Genomic DNA, 18,121 nt, shown 5'->3' with positions numbered 1-18,121 from the left:
GCATCAGGTTTTCCAAGAGAGAATTTTAACAAGCAAAGAGTTATATTTAAAATGCACATTAGGAATAGTTTATCTTATTTAGCATTGGAGCACATTATCTTAAGAGAGTTTGAAAATTTTCATCTTATTTAAAGACACTAAAAAAAGAACTGAATTTCTCTCTTATTTTCTTTAAAATATTTTAAAGAAAGAAAGTTGAGAAAAAGAAAGAAATAATAAGTCTTCACTTAATTTTCTCTTCCATTTTTTACTCTTTGGACTGTTTCCTCTGCTTCTCGTTCCTTTCTTATACCTCAAACATAGGATCAGGACATGAGGGTAGTGTAAGGAGTAAACCATAAACTTTGAGGTTTTGCCTCTAAGTTCATAAAAGTAATAGTAGTAAATCTTTTGCAATAAATCTTGTTTGGCCAAAAGGGAAAAGAAAAGAAAATTGTTGTGAGGGTCCATTATTTGCGGCCAATCACGAAAATAGTCCCAAAATTCCCAAAACAGATTGGATTCGGCAAAGTGCACCCCGAGTTTTCTTACTTGGCTACAAGTATTAGCGTAAACCAACTCTAGCTTTGTTTCGGCACTCTCTGTGTGTGTGTGTGTGTGTGTGTGTGTGTGTGTGAAGCAGCAATAATCCGTCATGCAGATCTTCGTGAAAACCCTAACGGGGAAGACCATCACCCTCGAAGTCGAGAGTAGCGACACCATCGGCAATGTCAAGGCCAAAATTCAGGTTCCTTTTTCTTTTCAATCCGTTTTGGCTTTTGCTCCAATTCTTTTCAGCTATGGATTTTAGTTTTCGGCCTTTTCCTTTTGTTTTATTTGATGTCTCTTTGGTTGCTATTTCTAAATATCTCGCTCTAGTTGTCATATCTTTCACGAATTCCCACATATTGCTCTAGTTTTTGCTATTTAGGGTTATATGGCCTTTTAACTTTTAAGTTCTTCCTAGGCTAGCTGTTTGGCTAATAGTTGCACACCTTACAATCTCGAGGAGGAAGACGGGTCATGAAAATCCGAAGATGAAAGGGAACTATTATTTGCACTCCTAATTTTATGTCTTGATTAGCTTTAGCGTTAAAATACGAATGCATCTATTTCCATTGAGTTTTGAACCGTGCACCATCAGCATCGGGGATTTCTCAGTTATAAAAAATGCATTAATAACTTTTCTTCTACTGTCCTTCAGATTTAGTCATTCATTCAACTCTAATAAGGATTAAGAATGTACCCGAAATAATTCCACTTACTTGGAGAAAGGAACACAATACTAGACGTCCAATCCCGTTGGAAAGTGTCTTCCTTCTGGGTGAATTGGAGCGTCCTTTCGGATATATTTGGTATAATGGAAGAACCCCATTCATTCTTCCATTTGTTTTATTTAACACTAAAGGAACAATTTAAGGACTAGAAAATTCGAAAGGGACATCCTGTTGGTGTTCAGGGGATCTGTATTAGTTCAAAATTTTAAAATATAAACAACACCACTGTTTCAAAGTGGTTGGGTCAGCTATATGAATCTTCATATCTATTACTCCGTTTATCTCAAACTAGCTCTCTAACTAGGGATTCTCCTTTAAAAGAAATGAATCATGATTGGGTTGGTGGTTGACATACCACATTTTGTTTTATGACTTGTGTTGCATCCCTGTTTCGCTCAAATTCGCAATCCTAAAGTTTGGTTGCTGTGCACTACTTCCTCTCTTATACTTTCCAAAACGTGCTAGTTTGATACATATAGTGATGGTGAACCATTGACTTAGGCTTTCAAACCCAAAAAAAAGAAAATAAAGTATTGCGTTAGTCTTTCCCTTCTCCTCCCCCCCCCCCCCCCCAACCCCCAACACACACACACACACACACCAAAACCCCCCAAATGGGCATTGCTCTTTAATTTCTGGGGCTAATCCTTGCTTGTAGCAGTGAATATTATACTATTAGGCATTAGCTGATGAGTAGCTGGATTTGTTGTTTACCAGGACAAAGAAGGGATACCTCCTGACCAGCAGAGGCTGATTTTTGCTGGAAAACAGTTGGAAGATGGTCGAACTCTGGCTGATTACAATATCCAGAAAGAATCAACACTTCACCTGGTTTTGAGGCTCAGAGGAGGAACTATGATTAAGGTGAAGACTCTCACTGGAAAGGAAATTGAGATTGATATTGAACCCACAGACACCATTGATCGAATTAAGGAACGGGTTGAGGAGAAAGAAGGAATACCTCCCGTGCAGCAAAGGTTTGCTTCTCTTCTGTTTTACTTGGTTTTTCACTGTATATTTGTGATCTTTGTTGTACATGTGCTCCTCTTAACCTTGTGGCCAAAAAGAAAAAGTATTTTGCTGTTTCTATAATACCGTGTGCCTGGCCTAGAAGCTTGTTGGTAAAATTCTTTCTGAGGGTGTAGTGTTCTCTCTGGTACTTCTAGCATCCCTTTAACGATAATTTTTGCAATGCTCCATTTTCCACTTGTAGTTATGTACCTGTTTCCTAGAATTATAACCCCAATACTTCTTTCAAATGACAGTGAATGCAAGATAACAATAGTCACTAAACATAGGATATTAACATGCAGATATCTGTATGATTTTTCTTGGATACTTTTCGGTATGGATGCTTGGTTGTGAAATTGAATGTGAACCTCTCAATTAAGTTTTTTATGCTACTCCCTCCATCCCAATATATGTGATGGTGTTTTACTGGGCACGGAGTTAAGAAAGGACTTTTGAAACTTGTAGTCTAGAATAAACCATAGATAGTTGTGTGGCTATGAATCATATCATTGAAGGTAAAATGGGTATTTTAAAGTTAAATTTGTTGCTAAATATAGAAATATGTCATTCCTTTTGAGACTGACGGAAATGGAAAGAGTGTCACATAAATTGTGACGGAGAGAGTATGTTGTATACTTATAAGTTAAATTCTGGTAAGTCTAGTTATGTAGTGTTTTTCTTAAAAACTCAAGTATGGCTTCAAAGCTGGTAAATTGAACAAATATGTTTTAACCAGATTTCTGATATTGGCAGTTGGGATCTGCTTCTTTGCTGTTTAAGGACCAGTACATGTAATATTCAGAACTGGCCTTCCAGACCTGAATCTGCATTTTAAGAGCGTTGTCTGAAAAATTCAGCAGGTCAATATACCTTTAGCCATTTCCTTACAGGCTAATTTCATCGTTGACCACTGTCATTCACCAAACACAATGATGGGCATCCGAGTTGGTTGATCACAATCTCGTATCTGTTCCTTGGAGATGAAAGAATGCATGGGATTTTTGCATCTTTAAAGATCTTGCAAGTGAAGTGCTATAATTTTTATAATATGAAAAATGTCGACTGCTTTGTGCTCCTTTTCTTTGTTTTGTTTTTTAATTCTTTTGTTGGTATTGACAGTGAGTGCCGTTATGAAAGGCCTTTGCTACCTCTCTTTCTCGCCCTCCCATCTGTTTTCAGGTTTGATATAACATAGAGGATGAGAATTATCATGAATCACATCTTCGGCAAATTTTTTACAACTTCTTGTGGTGTTTTAATGATCATTAACTGGTACTTTATGGACTGGGAAGTACCATTTTCATGGTTTATCGAAATCCGTGTGTCTGTATTTGAAATTTTCACCAGATTTAGCTCTATCTTAGTTTCTTAGGTATAAGGGCAAAAAGCCAGTAACTATGGGAGTTTGATCTATAATGTTATTCGATGTAAATATTCATGCCAGCTTCTTAATTTACCTGTACTGCTAGCTGCACTGGCTCTACGGGCATTGTGTTGTTACCAACTTCTTAATTAACTTACAGTACTAGGTATGCTGGTTTCCCCATTTATCTATTTGAGGCAATTGTTATACCAGTCATATCTGTGGTTTATTGCAGGCTTATTTATGCCGGAAAGCAGCTAGCTGATGACAAGACCGCTAAGGATTACAATATTGAAGGGGGTTCTGTTCTTCATCTCGTTCTTGCATTGAGGGGTGGTAGTCTTTAGATTTTTCCGAATTTGGGTAAAAATGTGCAACCTTTATCCATGAATTTATCATGATAGTTCTCTTTTTGTTTTCTTTTTTACCTTTTCTCATGTAAAACATGAAAACTTGGTTAAAGCTGACTAGCTGAGATTCAATCAGTTTCCCCTTATAAACGTGGAATGGTGCTCACTTTCTTATTGTTAGCTCCCATGGCACTGGCTGCATCAATTATTGAGATGTTTGGGTTCCCAATAGGTAATAAGTGGACCATGTCGCCCTAATTCACCATACCAATCCTTTAGAATGAAATCCCCTTGTCCGTTTTGGTTTGACTGTGGAGGACTGGCTTCTGAAATATCTTTGTGAAACTGCGCAAAGATATTGATATCACTTATGTGCAGAAGGCCTTTGAATCCAAAGTGATACAGGAAAACCCCCCCTTCCCCAGTCGCTATCATGGTCGGTGAAGAGAATGATATGGTCTCCTCCTCACTTTGTTCAACAACTCTTGAAATAGACTGGCCTTTTTTGTTCATTCAGAAAATTTCAAGTATGAACGACATAGTACCAAAGTGTATCTAGCGTGCACCCAATAAAAAAGTACAACCACCCCAACAACAAGAATAAGGGGATAGCGTACAAGTGTCTGGCACCTCGGGGGGTGAGGGGAACGGGGCTGCATTTCCTACCTACCGATCCACCTAACAGGTTAAGTGACTATCCAACGAAGTTGGTAGATACTTGTAGCATTGGAGGCGCACCCCATTAGTCAATGTACGACAATTCCGATTCAGTACATTTGCTTGCCTGCCAAATTTATGTCAGATAAAACTGCTACGTGTTCTGATTTAATTTATTTGAAAAGAAAGATTCTTGAGCTTAAATATACCATAATATTTGTGTTGCTATAAAATTTCGAAACTTGTGTCTTAAATATTCTTTCTGTTATTCTCAACTTTTGTACGCCAGTAAACAAGGAAAATAACTTGGTTAAACAAACGTCTCTGCTGCTTCTAGACTGTGTAGCAAAATGATTTTGCAGAATTCCGTCAGTTTGAATTTCCTCTTTTGCCATTTTTTCATTCATTAGTTTCGTAGTTTCTCTAAAGTTTCTGCTTGAACTTGTTGAGTAATTGAGGTTAGAGGAAAGGGTGCTGGGTAGTGAGAAGGAAACGGGCAAGACTGAATGGTGGGGGAACCGGGGAAGTGAAAAGATATGAAAGTAGAGAAGAAAGAAGTAGAGTTGGTACTGGGAACCACAAAAGCCACATGTCCGAAAATAAAAAAGCTTTCCTACAACTAGGGTTATACATAGGTCGGGTTGGTTCGGATTTTGCAATTACCAAACCAAACCAATTGTATCGGATTTTTAAATTTATAGACCTAAGCAAACCAACAAAAGTCGGGTTTTTCAATATCGGATTTTCTCGGGGTTTTTTCGATAAACTTGTGCTCCAAATATTTCTTTAGTCCTAAATACAATTTTACCAATAACAACCATGTTTTTATTTTTTAGCATTTACCTCAACTATGTTAGTCAATAAGTTGTATGGTTTCAATTTCAGTTCTAATAGAAACTTTAATCAATCATCCCTCCTTTTCCAAAGATAATTGAGCTTTCCAACTAATATTTCTTCTTCCAACGAAAAAATACCAAAAATATAAACTGCATATCATATTGCACTCTACATAAGAATTATCATCAACTTTTTAAGAGTAGACATTACACCCAAGAGTCCTAAAAAATAAACAAAAAGAGAATATATTAAACTCTAAGAAATTGGGCATCTTAGTAGACATTACAACCAGAGGAGCATATTTCCAAAATACTTGTAAAGGCATAATGACCTCACTTCCAGTCTTTGGGAGATATGTTGCAGTTTTATCCTTTCCATTAGGATAATTTTTGCAATACCTGAAATATTTATAAATAATTAAATATTTTAGGCCCCACGAAGGTGATAGACAACTTTTTGTCTTTCATGACCAAAATCTCATCACAATAAAGGTATCTACTTAAAAAAACTCGCTAATCAGAAAAAAAAATTTAATTAATTGGGAAAAAGTAAGGCGTATGTATGCAGCTAAAAGAAAACATGTAAAATGAGAAAGGGAAGAGCCTTACCGATGAGAGCAAAAGAGAGTTGATAGAGTTTGAGATAATTTGGTTTGATCTAATTTGGGGGTTTTGGAATGGAAACGATAGAGTTTCTTGCTTTTGGAGAAGAGACAAAGTGATTTCAATTGTTTAAGTGTTTTAGAACAGCTTTAGGAATTAGGACTAGTCTAGTTATCCTTTAGGACTAGGTTTTGGTTTGGGCTCAGTTATTTTTTTATGGGCCAGACAAAAATAAATATTTACATGGGCTATAAACCCAACTTAAAATATTATGCTAAATACAGAAATTATAAAAAAATTAAGAAATATTTATAACTTACATTCTAATAAATATTTTAATCTATCTAATATATAAAATATGTATACATGTAATGTCGGGTTGGTTTGGTTTCGGTTTGATTTTTTTTAGTTAATACTAAACCAACTCTATTATGGTCGGGTTTTATTTTTCAATACCAAATCAAGTCAAACCAAATCACTAGTCGGGTTTTTTTTTCGAGTTGACTCGAATTTTCGGATTGATGCAGATTATCGATTTGGTTTGTACATCCCTACCTACAACTAGTGTATGATGCACAGAATAAAACGTTTTAGCTACTCCAGTTGAATAGTGAGAAAAACAATTGACGGGCATGATTTCAGATGTATAAGATTTTGAGTGTGTTTCGCTGAGTTTATTAAAAGAGCTTATAAGTCAAAATAAGACTATTTATTACTAACTCCCAACTGATCAATTTTTATCTTATAAGAACTTTAGTTTGATAAAATTTTACTATTTTATCCCTAGTATTATTTTATTGGTCCAGAAATACCCTTACTCAAATAAAATCCCTAACTTTCTCCCTAACTTCATTCTTTCACTTTTTTCACGACTTTTCTCGTAAACCAGAAAATCTGCGGCCCCCATAAAGAAACAATCCAGTTCTAAAGCTCTTCTATACATCAAATCAGAAGCAGGCGAGAAAGTTTTCTTGTTTATTAGTAGTAGTTAACTCTTCTTCTCATCTTCTTTACTTTATTAAATTCGTTTGCTTTGTGTTATCAAGAAAGAACGTGATTATTTTGCATACTGAAGTTCTTAATCCTTCTTCATCTTGGTAGAATTTTCATACTTCATATTACCCCTGGGGATGTCTGTTTTTTCTATTTTCAGTTTTGTCTATACTTACTCCAGTAAATACTCAGATTTTGCGTACTATTTAAGTATAGCTTATTAACGGATTTTAGTTTATCATAAAATAATTTACATTTTAAAAATAAATTTATCTATTCAATTTTGTATAATTTAAAATCTTGTAAAAATCACTTACTCCTTCCGTTCACTTTTACTTGTCCATTATTGACTTTGCACATCCCTTAAAAAATAATAATAAATAAAATACATAATTTACCATGTTACCCATAGTAATTGGTGTATAATCTTAATGGATTTGGAAAATAATTTGGAATGAGTAATTAATGCTAAGGCAAAGCAGGAAAAATAAATTATTTTTCTCTTGATATGCGAAAAGTGACAAGTAAAAATGAGAATTTATTTTTGGAATACTTAACAACTAAAAGTGAACGGAGGGAGTACTATTTTAAGGGCGTTTAAGGTATTTTTTTTCACAGAAAAATATGTTTATTTCAGTTACGAGACTAAACTGTCTTTAATTAAATATTGCAGCATAGCTAATGTGAGGAATAAAAAACTTTTTAGGAATACGTACATAAGAGTAATTTTGAAAAAATAAATTGAATTTGTTCTTGATTATATAAATGGACACTTATTTTGGACTAAAATAAAAAAGAAAATTGATCACTTATTGTGGACGGGAGAGAGTACTTATTAGCAATTTAAGCACTTTTATTCAAATACATAATTATTCATTTATTAAATTAACTTCAGTACTTAAAAGTATTTTTCAACACTTTAAATGCCTATAAATGTTTTATATGAGCAGCCAAACAGGCTCTTGAACAGCTTTTGAAAAATAAAAAATATGAACTTGCTATAATGGTTATTCGTACAAACAATATAATATAGAATGTGGGTGGCAGAAGCTTGATGCGTGTCTACATAGGAAATCCCTTGGTCTAACAGTGGGACTCACGCCCACCTAACCAAATTCCACAGATTCGCTCGCGTGTCACAGATTCAGATCTTGTATACTACACTATTTATATTTGTTAGATAACTCGCTACTAAAAGGGAAAGCATGACACTTGGCTTTTTGAGACACTTCACACTTGCATAATACACTCGTCATAATCTCAAGAATTATTATCTTACATTACTTTTCAGAATTCAGAATCTCTCACTTCTTATTAAGATAAGACTTCGTAACACAAAAAAGTCAAATGCTGGTGTATAGCAGGAGATGACTAACCCAGAATGATGACAAGTTTTCAATAATATTAGGCATTAAATGAGTTGGTATCCCCAACTCATTACTTTCATATGAACAAAAATAGCCTAGACTAATGGTGGTGGTGGTGCTCACTAGTCACTGTTTACATAATTAGTTTAACTTGGAATCAGATAAAGCAGCTAATAATTAAAGAATAAGAAGGTGGATTCTACTCTGTTATAATAATGTAAAGCCACTCATGTCAGCAAGCTGGTAACCTATATCGCTTATCGCTAACGGCCTAACCCACACTCAATTTCTGCAACTTGGCGATGTATTCACATTTTAATTTATTTCACTCCTCTTTTCACAAAAGAAAAACAAACTTATACGAGTATTATCCTTCACACTTTTTAATGAAAAAAAAAATGTTTAACATGACTTTGTACAATTTAAATAGAAGAAAATAACCCTACAAAGATTTCTTGTAGGAGTATTTTATTTTCAGATCTTTTGCATATAAACTAAAAATAAATATCCCTTAAGAGATACCACATTCATCTACTATTTTAATTACTCGTGTGATAAAACTTATATAGTACAATAAATATATCTCCCAATATTAGCAGAGTTAAAGGAGTATAAATTTCTAAGAGAAAATGATCCCGATCACTTCAAATTATAAAAGTGCTTGCTCGTCATTCTAGGACGGACAGATCGGATAGCGACCTATATGTATATTCTCTTAGATCAGCTACAGCAGAGGGAATGCAACATGTTTCTCCTTCCTTATACTTGTTGAAAGGCATGCCTCATGCAGCTAACAAGACAAATGGAGTACCCCCTTCTGTATTTCCTTTTTGCCCTGTTTGGAAGGGAGTCTTAGAGCACGCACCAGTAAAGTTGTTTTTCATGACCAACAATTCACAAATTTGAACAGTGGAATTAGTTACTAACATTTGCGTTAGGATAGGTCATTCCCCGAACTCCGTGTGAATGCTGTCTTGTTTTTTTTTGGCCTCTTTCTTGGTTATAATCTAAAAAAGGAGCGCGTATTCTCGGTCTAAGTGGTGCAAAATTGTAGATGCTTCATACTAAGACCAAAAATAAGGTCCTGGGTTCGAGTCACGTTGGAGAGGAAGTGTGAAAACACTATAGATCCTCCTAATTTGGGAGGGTTTTAAAAGAAAAAAAAAGACAAAAAGTAAGGTGTATATGTATGGGGTAAAATTGATTGATAACAGATGGTCGAATGGTAAAATGATGCGTGGAACCGAAGATAGGCAAAGGATGAGTCTGAAAATAACCAATACCGGACACAACGTGTGTGACCGGTATCGAATAGATTCTGAAGGGAACGTAGTCGACGATAAAAGTTAAAAGGTTTTCCATCAGATAGTATTCATGAGAAAATATTCGCTAACATTAAATGAGCAGTCATTGCAGAGAATATTTGCATTCAGGGCCTGCCGTTGTATGTTCATCAATAACTTTTTTTATTCTCATTTAAGATGAGTTTGATCTTACGAACTTGTTTCCCTACGTAGAGTTATAAATAGCGGGGTCAACAGCCATTGTAAGTACATGAAAATATTATGCACAAAAAAGCTATACTTTACTATTTTGCTCTCAATTTAACAACTTTATCATCGCTTTATTATTATTATTATTATTTTCGCCTTTGCTCTCGGAAAGAATGAGTTCAGAACTAGGCTTGTTATCTTCTATAATTTCAGTCGTTAAATCTTACTTTTACTCTTATTTCTTTATCATTTTTTAGATCAAATCGATCCACTTGTCTGTAAACCACGTTATAAATTCAATTGTACTGTTTTACGGATAAATAGTTTGGCGCCCACCGTGGGGCAGAAACAGTTGTGCAATTGCTTTGATTCATTCGTTTATTCCTAACAAGTTTTGGTTCTTTTCTTAGTAAAAACTAGATATGGCAGCTAATGATGTCAACAACACCTACAATATTGAGGCACCCAAAGAATTTTCCGAAAGTGATGACTCAATCAGTGAGACTCGCAATGAAGGGGACGAGACGACCTCGGTTCGATAAGGTCAATATCCTTGGTATGTGCGGGAACCAACTCCCGATGATGCGGAGGAGGAACATGTCTTGGAAACTGTCAGACTCCTAGGGGAACAACAAAAAGCGATCATGGATCACCTTTCAAGGCAAGATCGGGTGATGACAGAGTTAAAGCAAGAGTTTCCAGGTGCCTCCAATAACACTAACGGAAGGGGCCCAATCCCCCAAGTGTTCCCGCGAATCAAACGACTCAGAGAATTGATAACAACACCCCAAGGGGTGAGTCGGTTTTGACGAAGCCGGAGGGATTGGAAGCGGACCAGGGAATAACAATGGGAGTGATCTTTTGAAAATCGAGCTTATGAGATTCATGAGAGAAATGAACGAACGGATGGATCAGAATGCGAAGGAGTTTCACGCTCGGATGGATCAAATTCCGGGCACGCCACCGATGCTCAAAGGTCTAGATTCAAAAAAATACACACAGTTGTCGTTTAAGTCAAGTGCAACACTAGAACTTATTCCAAAGAGATTCAAGATGTCGAACATACCGAAATACGATAGGACTTCGGATCCATGGGAGCACATCACAACCTACATCACGACAGTGAAAGGAGATTTGGCTCAACATGAGACCGAGTCAGTTCTGTTGAAAAAGTTTGGTGAAACCCTCACAAAGGGGCCCTGACATGATACTCTCTCTTACCTAAGCATTCAATTGATTTTTTTTGAGGTGCTTGCAGACTCGTTCATTAAGGCCCATGCCGGAGAAAGAAAGGTTCAGACCAGAAAGGTAGACATATTTAGGATTGCATAGGGGAATTCGGGCTGCTGCAAGAATTTGTGATCATGTTTGAGAAAGAAATGATGCTGCTACTGACGGTTCCAAATTAGCGGGCAGCGGAGGCATTTATAGAGGCTCTAGATCCACTGAGATCATATGCCTCCCGAAAACTGAAGGAGAGTCTATTGACCAGAGCAGTTTTGGTTTTGATGATTGACAAAGGAACATATGCATGAATCAGGTCCATGGATAGTGTACACAGGTGATGGACATAATCAAGAAAAAGGCATGCATGTGAAAGGGATAAGTATAAGTGGATATATCTGATATTCCCTAAATGAAAATATTGCATAATTGATAAGGAGCAAGACTCCTTACTTGAAGAGAACTCTATCCAAGATAAGGAAAGAATTAGAAGTTGAAGATAACTAGAACTCTTCCACCAAGGAAGAGTAAAGCATTAGAACTTTAGTAAATCTTTATTTACTAACTCTATATATATCAGTTGTATTCTTTTTTACAGGTGATGCACACATACAGAAGTTAATCAAGAATTGAGAGCAAAATAGCAAGGCATTTTGTGAGCAATTCTTGTGAGTTTTAAGAGTGCGATCCTGAAGCTACATGAACCAGATTGAAGAACCATCTCCATAAAGAGTTTTATGTGTCTTTCTTTATTTCTAGTTCAAAGTGCAGTAGACATTTTGAGTTGTACCTTTCGCTTTCTTAGAAGCAAATTGTACTAGGTACCTGAGTTGTATCATTCAAGTTAGAGTTAACTTGAAGTAGCCGCAACAACCTATGGCGTGCTGCTACAAGGGTTAGAGTTAATCCTTAGGTTTGCAAGAGATTGTAAACTCGAGTTGTTTTGTTCAAGTAAGAGTTAACTTGAAGCATCCGCAACAGCCTGTGCCTCATTGCTACCAGGTTTAGAGGTAATCCTTAGGTTTGCAAAAGTTTGTAAACTTTGTTGTTGGCTTAGAGTTATAGTAAAGTGTTTGGGAAAAATCCTACTAGGTAGTAGGTCATGATTTTTTTACCTTTTGAGCCGGGTGTTTTTCACATAAAAATTCTTGTGTTCTTTACTTTCTGCATTATTTATTCTGCAATTATAGTGTAAGGAACACATAGAAGAACGAGGTCCTTCGATAATGCAGTACACGTGAAAATTGGGCACCACACAAATCACCACCCCCATCTTGTGTGGTATTAAAGTATAAAATATCAATTGATATTAGAGAAGGTTATCCTTGAAGAGGCTAACACCTTAGGAAAAGATCAAGATGAGTGCACGACCTGAAAACTGTGAAGGGTAATCCACCACTAGGCCACCGCTATCCAATGATCACTATTATTCTTTGTGGAAAGAGAGGAGAAGTGATCACTTGTAGTTGACCGATGGATGCTTTAAATGTGGTAAAAAGAACCACATTATCAAGAATTGTCCTATGTGGGAAGTTGAGTGGGAAAAGGAGAGATCTAAAAGAAGAAAGGGAAAGAAGGAATATGTTCATGATAATAAGAAATACAACAAAGGGCCATCCAAAGCAATGATTGCTGCTTGGGAAGACAGTTCAGATGAGGACATAGATAATGATGATGATTCTGAACAATCTCTTATAGCAAATCAAGAATCTTAAGATAAACATGATGAAGAACCTAAGATAAGTTTTATGGACGTAAAGGATAAAATTAAATTTCTTTCTAAAGATAGACTATCTAAACTATTACTAACTTTAATTGATGAATCTAAGAATATAAGTTCTAAAAAAGAACAGTTGTCAAAAGAGTGTAACTTTTTAGAAGAAGACTGCAAAAACCTGGAAAGAAACGCTTGTAAAACTGAAAAGGAAAATACTGTTTTGAAGAACCAGGTTCATGCACTTGATATAGCTGTCTTAGAACTTAGATCTGAAAATATAAAGTTAAAGTTAGGGATAAGAAAAGAGATAGCTAGTGATATACAACTCAACCTAGAGGATAACTTAAGAAAGGTTAAAGATGAGCTATACAAAAGGAAGAAAATTTAAGAGTTTTGAAAAAGGACCTGACAAAGGTTAAACATGAGCTTGATAGAACATGTAAATGGAATAGGTCCTCCGATGCACTTTCATGGCTACAAGAACACCATAGTAGCAACAACAAATGACTTGGCTTTGGGAACTCTGTACCTAAATGGAATCCCAAAAATAAGTACCTAACACTCCCTGAGAATAATATTTGTACTCAATGTGGTAACACTGGACACTATAGGAGTGAATGCGTAGAAAACGATAAAGCAAGTGTAAGGAACAAAAACTTTGTTCTAGGAAAGAATAGGCTACCAAGTTGGGCAAAGAAAAATCTGATTTATCTTTTTGCCCAAAGAAAGGAAACCAAACTAGTTTAGGTTCCTAAGACTAACCTCTAACTTTCCTTTGCAGGTCCAAGTGAGAGAGAGCATGCAAGTATGGTATATAGACAATGGTTGCTCAAAATACATGATAGGAAATAAGAAAAGATTCCTTTCACTGTGGCCTTTAAAGGAGGTAATGTCTCCTTTGGAAATGGAGAGAAAAGTGAGATTATTGGAGTTGGGAGGTAGGAAAATCATATTCTCACTCAATTGAAAATGTCTACCTGGTAGATGGATTGAAATACAGCTTGATAATTATCTCACAACTGTGTGATAGAGGAAACATGGTAGCTTTCACCTATACAAAATATTTTGTGATCAATCTTACCCCTAACAAAATAGTTTTGCAGGGAAAAAAGTGAACACTATATATGTGGTGGATATGTCCACACTTTAAGAAAATGAACTCACTTGCTTGAGTGTCATGGACGGTGATCCCCTCCTTTGGCATAAGAGACTTGGACATGCTAGTCTAAATCAATTCAATATACTAGTTTCCAAGAACTTGGTGATAGGGTTGCCTAACATTAAGTTCAACGAAGACAAACTTTGTGAGGCTTGTGCAAGGGGGAATCAGGTAAAATCTTCTTTCAAAAGCAAGAAAATTGTGAGTACTACTAGGACGATGGAACTGGTCCATATGGATCTCTATGGACCAACGACAACATTGAGCAAAGGTGGCAAGAGATATGTTATGGTGCTTGTTGATGATTACTCTAGATTTAATTAGACACTATTTTTAACATCTAAACATAAAGCATTTGACATGTTCACTTCATTTGTTAGAAAAACTCTAAAACAACTAGGTAATCAACTTGCATCGATTAGGTCTGATCATGGTACTGAATTTGGTGATGCTAAATTTGTTGAATTTGTGATGAGCATGGCATAGATCATAACATTTCTGCTCCTAGGACTCCACAACAAAATAGAGTAGTTGAAAAAAAAGAATAGGACAATAGAATAAATGGCTAGTACTATGCTTCTTGCTAGTAAACTGCCTCATAGCTTCTGGGCAGAAGTTGTGAACACTGCATGCTACATCATAAATAGGTGCATGACTAGACCTCTTGTTAAGAAGGCTCCCTATAAGTTACTTAAAGGGAGAAGGCAAAATATATCCCACCTTAGGGTATTTGGATGCAAGTGCTTTGTGCACAATAACGAAAAAGACTCCCTAGGTAAGTTTGATCCCAGAAGTGATGAGGGGGTATTCTTGGTATATTCTTCACATAGTAAAGCTTATAAGATTTATAACAAAAGAACTATGTGTGTAGAAGAAAGTGTACATGTAGTTTTTGATAAAACTAACATTCTTTCTGAGAGATAGGAACAGGATGATGAAGCAATTGAGCTGGTAAGAAACTCAAATAAAATCACAACCCAGACTGAAGCTGCACTAGAAGAAGGAACAGGTGATGGAACAAGTCCTTCCACCCAAGGCAACTTGACAGGGGGAACTAACTAGAGAGGAACTGATACTCAAACCTCGAGGGAACCTGTCCATGAACATATTCTTCAGCAACAAAACCAGGAAGGAACATCCAAATAAATTGACACACTCATATTGCAATATCCACAAAATTGGATTTGGATGAACCTAGTTCATTAGTTGATCAGAAAATGTATAGGGAAATGATTGGATCTTTGTTATATCTCACTGCTGGTAGACCTGACATTATTTTCAGTGTAGGCCTTTGTACTAAATTTCAGGAAATATTCAAAGGATTTCCACCTGAAGGCTGTCAAGAGGATCTTGAGATACTTAAAAGGCACAACTCATTTTTTGTCTATGGTATCCAAAAGGCAGTAATTTTGATTTAGTACGATATGATGATGTTGATTATGCAAGTTTTCTAGTGTATAGAAAAATCATTTAAGGTATGTCACATTTTCTTGGCACGTGTCTTGTATCTTAGGGCACCGAAAAGCAAATTTTGTGACCTTATCTACTACTAAAGTTGAGTATGTGGATGTTACCTCATGTTGTGCTCAATTATTATGGAGTAAAAGGAATTAATAGACTTTGGAATTGAGATAGAATGTATCCATATTTTTTTGACAATACTAGTTCAATCAGTATGACCCAGACCCGATCTATCACAAAAGAACTAAGTACATAGATGTTAGGCATCGTTTTCAAAGGGATAATTTTGAGAAGTGTTTGATCACTGTGGAATTTTGTACTACTAATAAGGGATTGTTGACATTTTCATAAAAGCTTTGAGTAGGGATCACTTTGAAAGGAACATGTTAGAATTAGGGATGATTAAGGTCACCTAAAAGAAACCGGTTCTAACTCAATGATTGGTTAGATAATTTGTGAATTTTGTGAATAATTAGATTAGATATTGCTCATTCTCATGCTTTTATTAGTATACTCGTGTGCCATGTGCTAAAATATATCACTGATTTCTAATGATATTATCCTTATTTTCTTGGAAAAAATCAGTCTTACACAAGAGAACTTTCAGTGAAGAACCTGGTTCATCGAGCGTATAAAGTATGTATTCTACACTCCGCATAATTTGAAATAACTGCATATGGATCATGAACTGAAAAGAGTCCCACTTTATCCCAAATTACTTTTGAACAAATTAGTTACAAATGACCCAGTTTCACCAAGAGTCCCACGCGCCATAATTGTCGAAATATTTGGGGAAGAGTCCAACGTCTTTTCAAACTGAAACTTCCAATGTGATTAGACTTATAGACTTCAAAAATGTGCCATTATACACTCAACATTTACCTCTTTAAATTGATCTGACCTTACCCTTTATCTCAATTTTTTTCGAAAGATCAAAACCTCCAAAACCTCAAAATTCTCTCCATTTCTTTTTAGTTTCTGAATTGATCAAATGGAAAATAACTATGAAAATCCCAAAAACTCTGAAACCCCTTCTCACCACCCAAAGAACCTTCACCTACACTTTCAACCACCCAAACCCCCATGAAAAAGCATATCAAATGATTGCACACAAAATAGTAGCAAGTAAAGAACAAGCCAAGAAATTGAATGAGAAGCTACAAGTTAGTCAAGCAGAAGAATCACAAAATTTTGATGATTCTTTTTGGTCTGCGACTGAGGGGAAAGAACTAGTTTCTTCTGAAAACTGAATAGGTAACCTATATGTTTCCTACTATTGAGTTTGGTTTTGAAATTGCAGAAAATCTTGAGAATCTGTTTGTTATGGTTGGGTCTATGTCTGGTATTGAAAAGGGAAATGTTGTTATTGAATACATTTGTGGTAAAAATGAAAAATAAAAATAAAAAGAGAGCGAGGGTATGAAGTAGATGTGAGGGGAAATGGAGAATAAAGAGTGATTGGAACTCCTTCACCCACTCTTGTTGTTTGACTGAAGAAGCTGGAGCAATGATTGTATGAATTAAAGAGATTAATGATAATGAAAAGACTATAGATGAAAGTATGGGTATAAAATCACAAGAGATAGGTGATGGTTCTTGTGATAGAAGTGAATCAGAGGGGATGGATAGGTTAAAGAACTGGTTTCATGAACCAGTTCTTTCTCTTGCAGGAAAGGGCATAGGTGGCACTAAGAGAAAGAGTGGCCAATGTAAAAAGGGCCTTAGCTGAGAGTGCTAAGAAAGTTGCTTGGAAAGGAAAGAAAAAAGGCTGGTAAGCCAAGTGGAGTAGTGAAGATTGAGGAGATGAACCTGATTCTTGACATAAATATGAGGATACGAAATTACCCACATCTGGTGGCAAAAAGAGAAATACCTCTCAAAAGAATTCTCAAGAAAAAGAGGTTGAGGCTGAGGGCTCAATTGTGTCTAAAAGAACTAGGTCTTCCAAAAGGAGGAATGAGGCTCAATTAGTGGAAGAAAATGGCTAAGAATGCTTAGAGTGAAAGGCTAAAGAAAAGATTGGATGAAGTAGAGGCTGGGAGACTCTCCCAAGTGTGAGCTTACAAAGTAGAAGGAGAATAACGATGGTATTCTTCAAGATATGCTAAATCTGCTTCAAGTCAAGAACCAAGAACCTGGTCCTTCCGAGTCCTAAATCCTTTCTTGCCCGTTTGTAACCAATGACCCAAGTGGGATTGTTTTTGTTTTTGCTCATGGTTCTATGCTTCTATTTCTTCTTATTCTTTGTGGTACGATCTTATCAATCAATGAAATTCACTGCTTTTTCTCTAATTGTTTGTTGATATTTATTAGATAGCTAATATCCTTAGATTGAAAAAGAGAAAATTGAATCCATGATTGCATTTGAAGTAGCCCCAGTGACCATGAGTAATATCTGTTAAAATATGGTTACTTAACTTAATTATGCAACTTTTCGATGATGCCAAAAGGGGGGAGATAAGGTGTGTTTTTACTGTGGAATGTGATGTTTATAACCTAATGAACCTGGTCCTTGATGATTTGTGACTTAAAATGAAAAGTGTTCGGATATTGTTTTTGATGTTGAGATGAGTTGAAACAGGCTAGGTTCCATGCATCTGAAAAGAATAGAGTTTGTCATTATCAAAAAAA

The 18,121-nt window shown here is 35.8% G+C and overlaps 1 protein-coding gene and 1 long non-coding RNA gene across 3 annotated transcripts; one reads left to right on the top strand and one right to left on the bottom strand.

The window, feature by feature from the left end:
• Positions 1–302: 302 nt before the first annotated feature.
• Positions 303–4,132, top strand: LOC107823977 (ubiquitin-NEDD8-like protein RUB2). Of its 2 annotated transcripts, XM_016650687.2 has the most exons (4): positions 303–727; positions 1,974–2,233; positions 3,021–3,127; positions 3,866–4,132. In XM_016650687.2, the coding sequence occupies exons 1-3, from the start codon at positions 635–637 to the stop codon at positions 3,100–3,102; spliced, it is 435 nt and encodes a 144-aa protein (XP_016506173.1). In that variant the 5' UTR covers positions 303–634; the 3' UTR covers positions 3,103–3,127; positions 3,866–4,132. The 2 variants fall into 2 exon arrangements, with proteins under 2 accessions (XP_016506173.1, XP_016506172.1); XM_016650686.2 differs by lacking the exon at positions 3,021–3,127 and having other exon boundaries at positions 314–727.
• A 1,476-nt stretch (positions 4,133–5,608) lies between these two features.
• Positions 5,609–6,216, bottom strand: LOC107823979 (uncharacterized). The gene is made up of 2 exons (XR_001656751.2): positions 6,083–6,216; positions 5,609–5,872 (listed from the first exon to the last, which is right to left on the bottom strand). It is a non-coding gene; the product is annotated as an uncharacterized LOC107823979 (long non-coding RNA).
• Between the last annotated feature and the right edge of the window lie 11,905 nt (positions 6,217–18,121).

The sequence above is a fragment of the Nicotiana tabacum genome, chromosome 9 (genome assembly GCF_000715075.1).
Source record: "Nicotiana tabacum cultivar K326 chromosome 9, ASM71507v2, whole genome shotgun sequence".
NCBI classification, from domain to species: domain Eukaryota; kingdom Viridiplantae; phylum Streptophyta; class Magnoliopsida; order Solanales; family Solanaceae; genus Nicotiana; species Nicotiana tabacum.
The sequence above is the reverse complement of the archived record's forward strand: the minus strand, read 5'-3'. Positions and strand labels throughout refer to the sequence as shown.

Excerpts from the sequence above, each read along its gene's own strand:
- LOC107823977 (XM_016650686.2), top strand. The coding sequence starts at position 635 with ATGCAGATCTTCGTGAAAACCCTAACGGGGAAGACCATCACCCTCGAA. Across the intron at positions 728-1,973 it reads ATGTCAAGGCCAAAATTCAG|GACAAAGAAGGGATACCTCC; the intron begins GTTCCTTTTTCT and ends GTTGTTTACCAG. Across the intron at positions 2,234-3,865 it reads ATACCTCCCGTGCAGCAAAG|GCTTATTTATGCCGGAAAGC; the intron begins GTTTGCTTCTCT and ends GGTTTATTGCAG.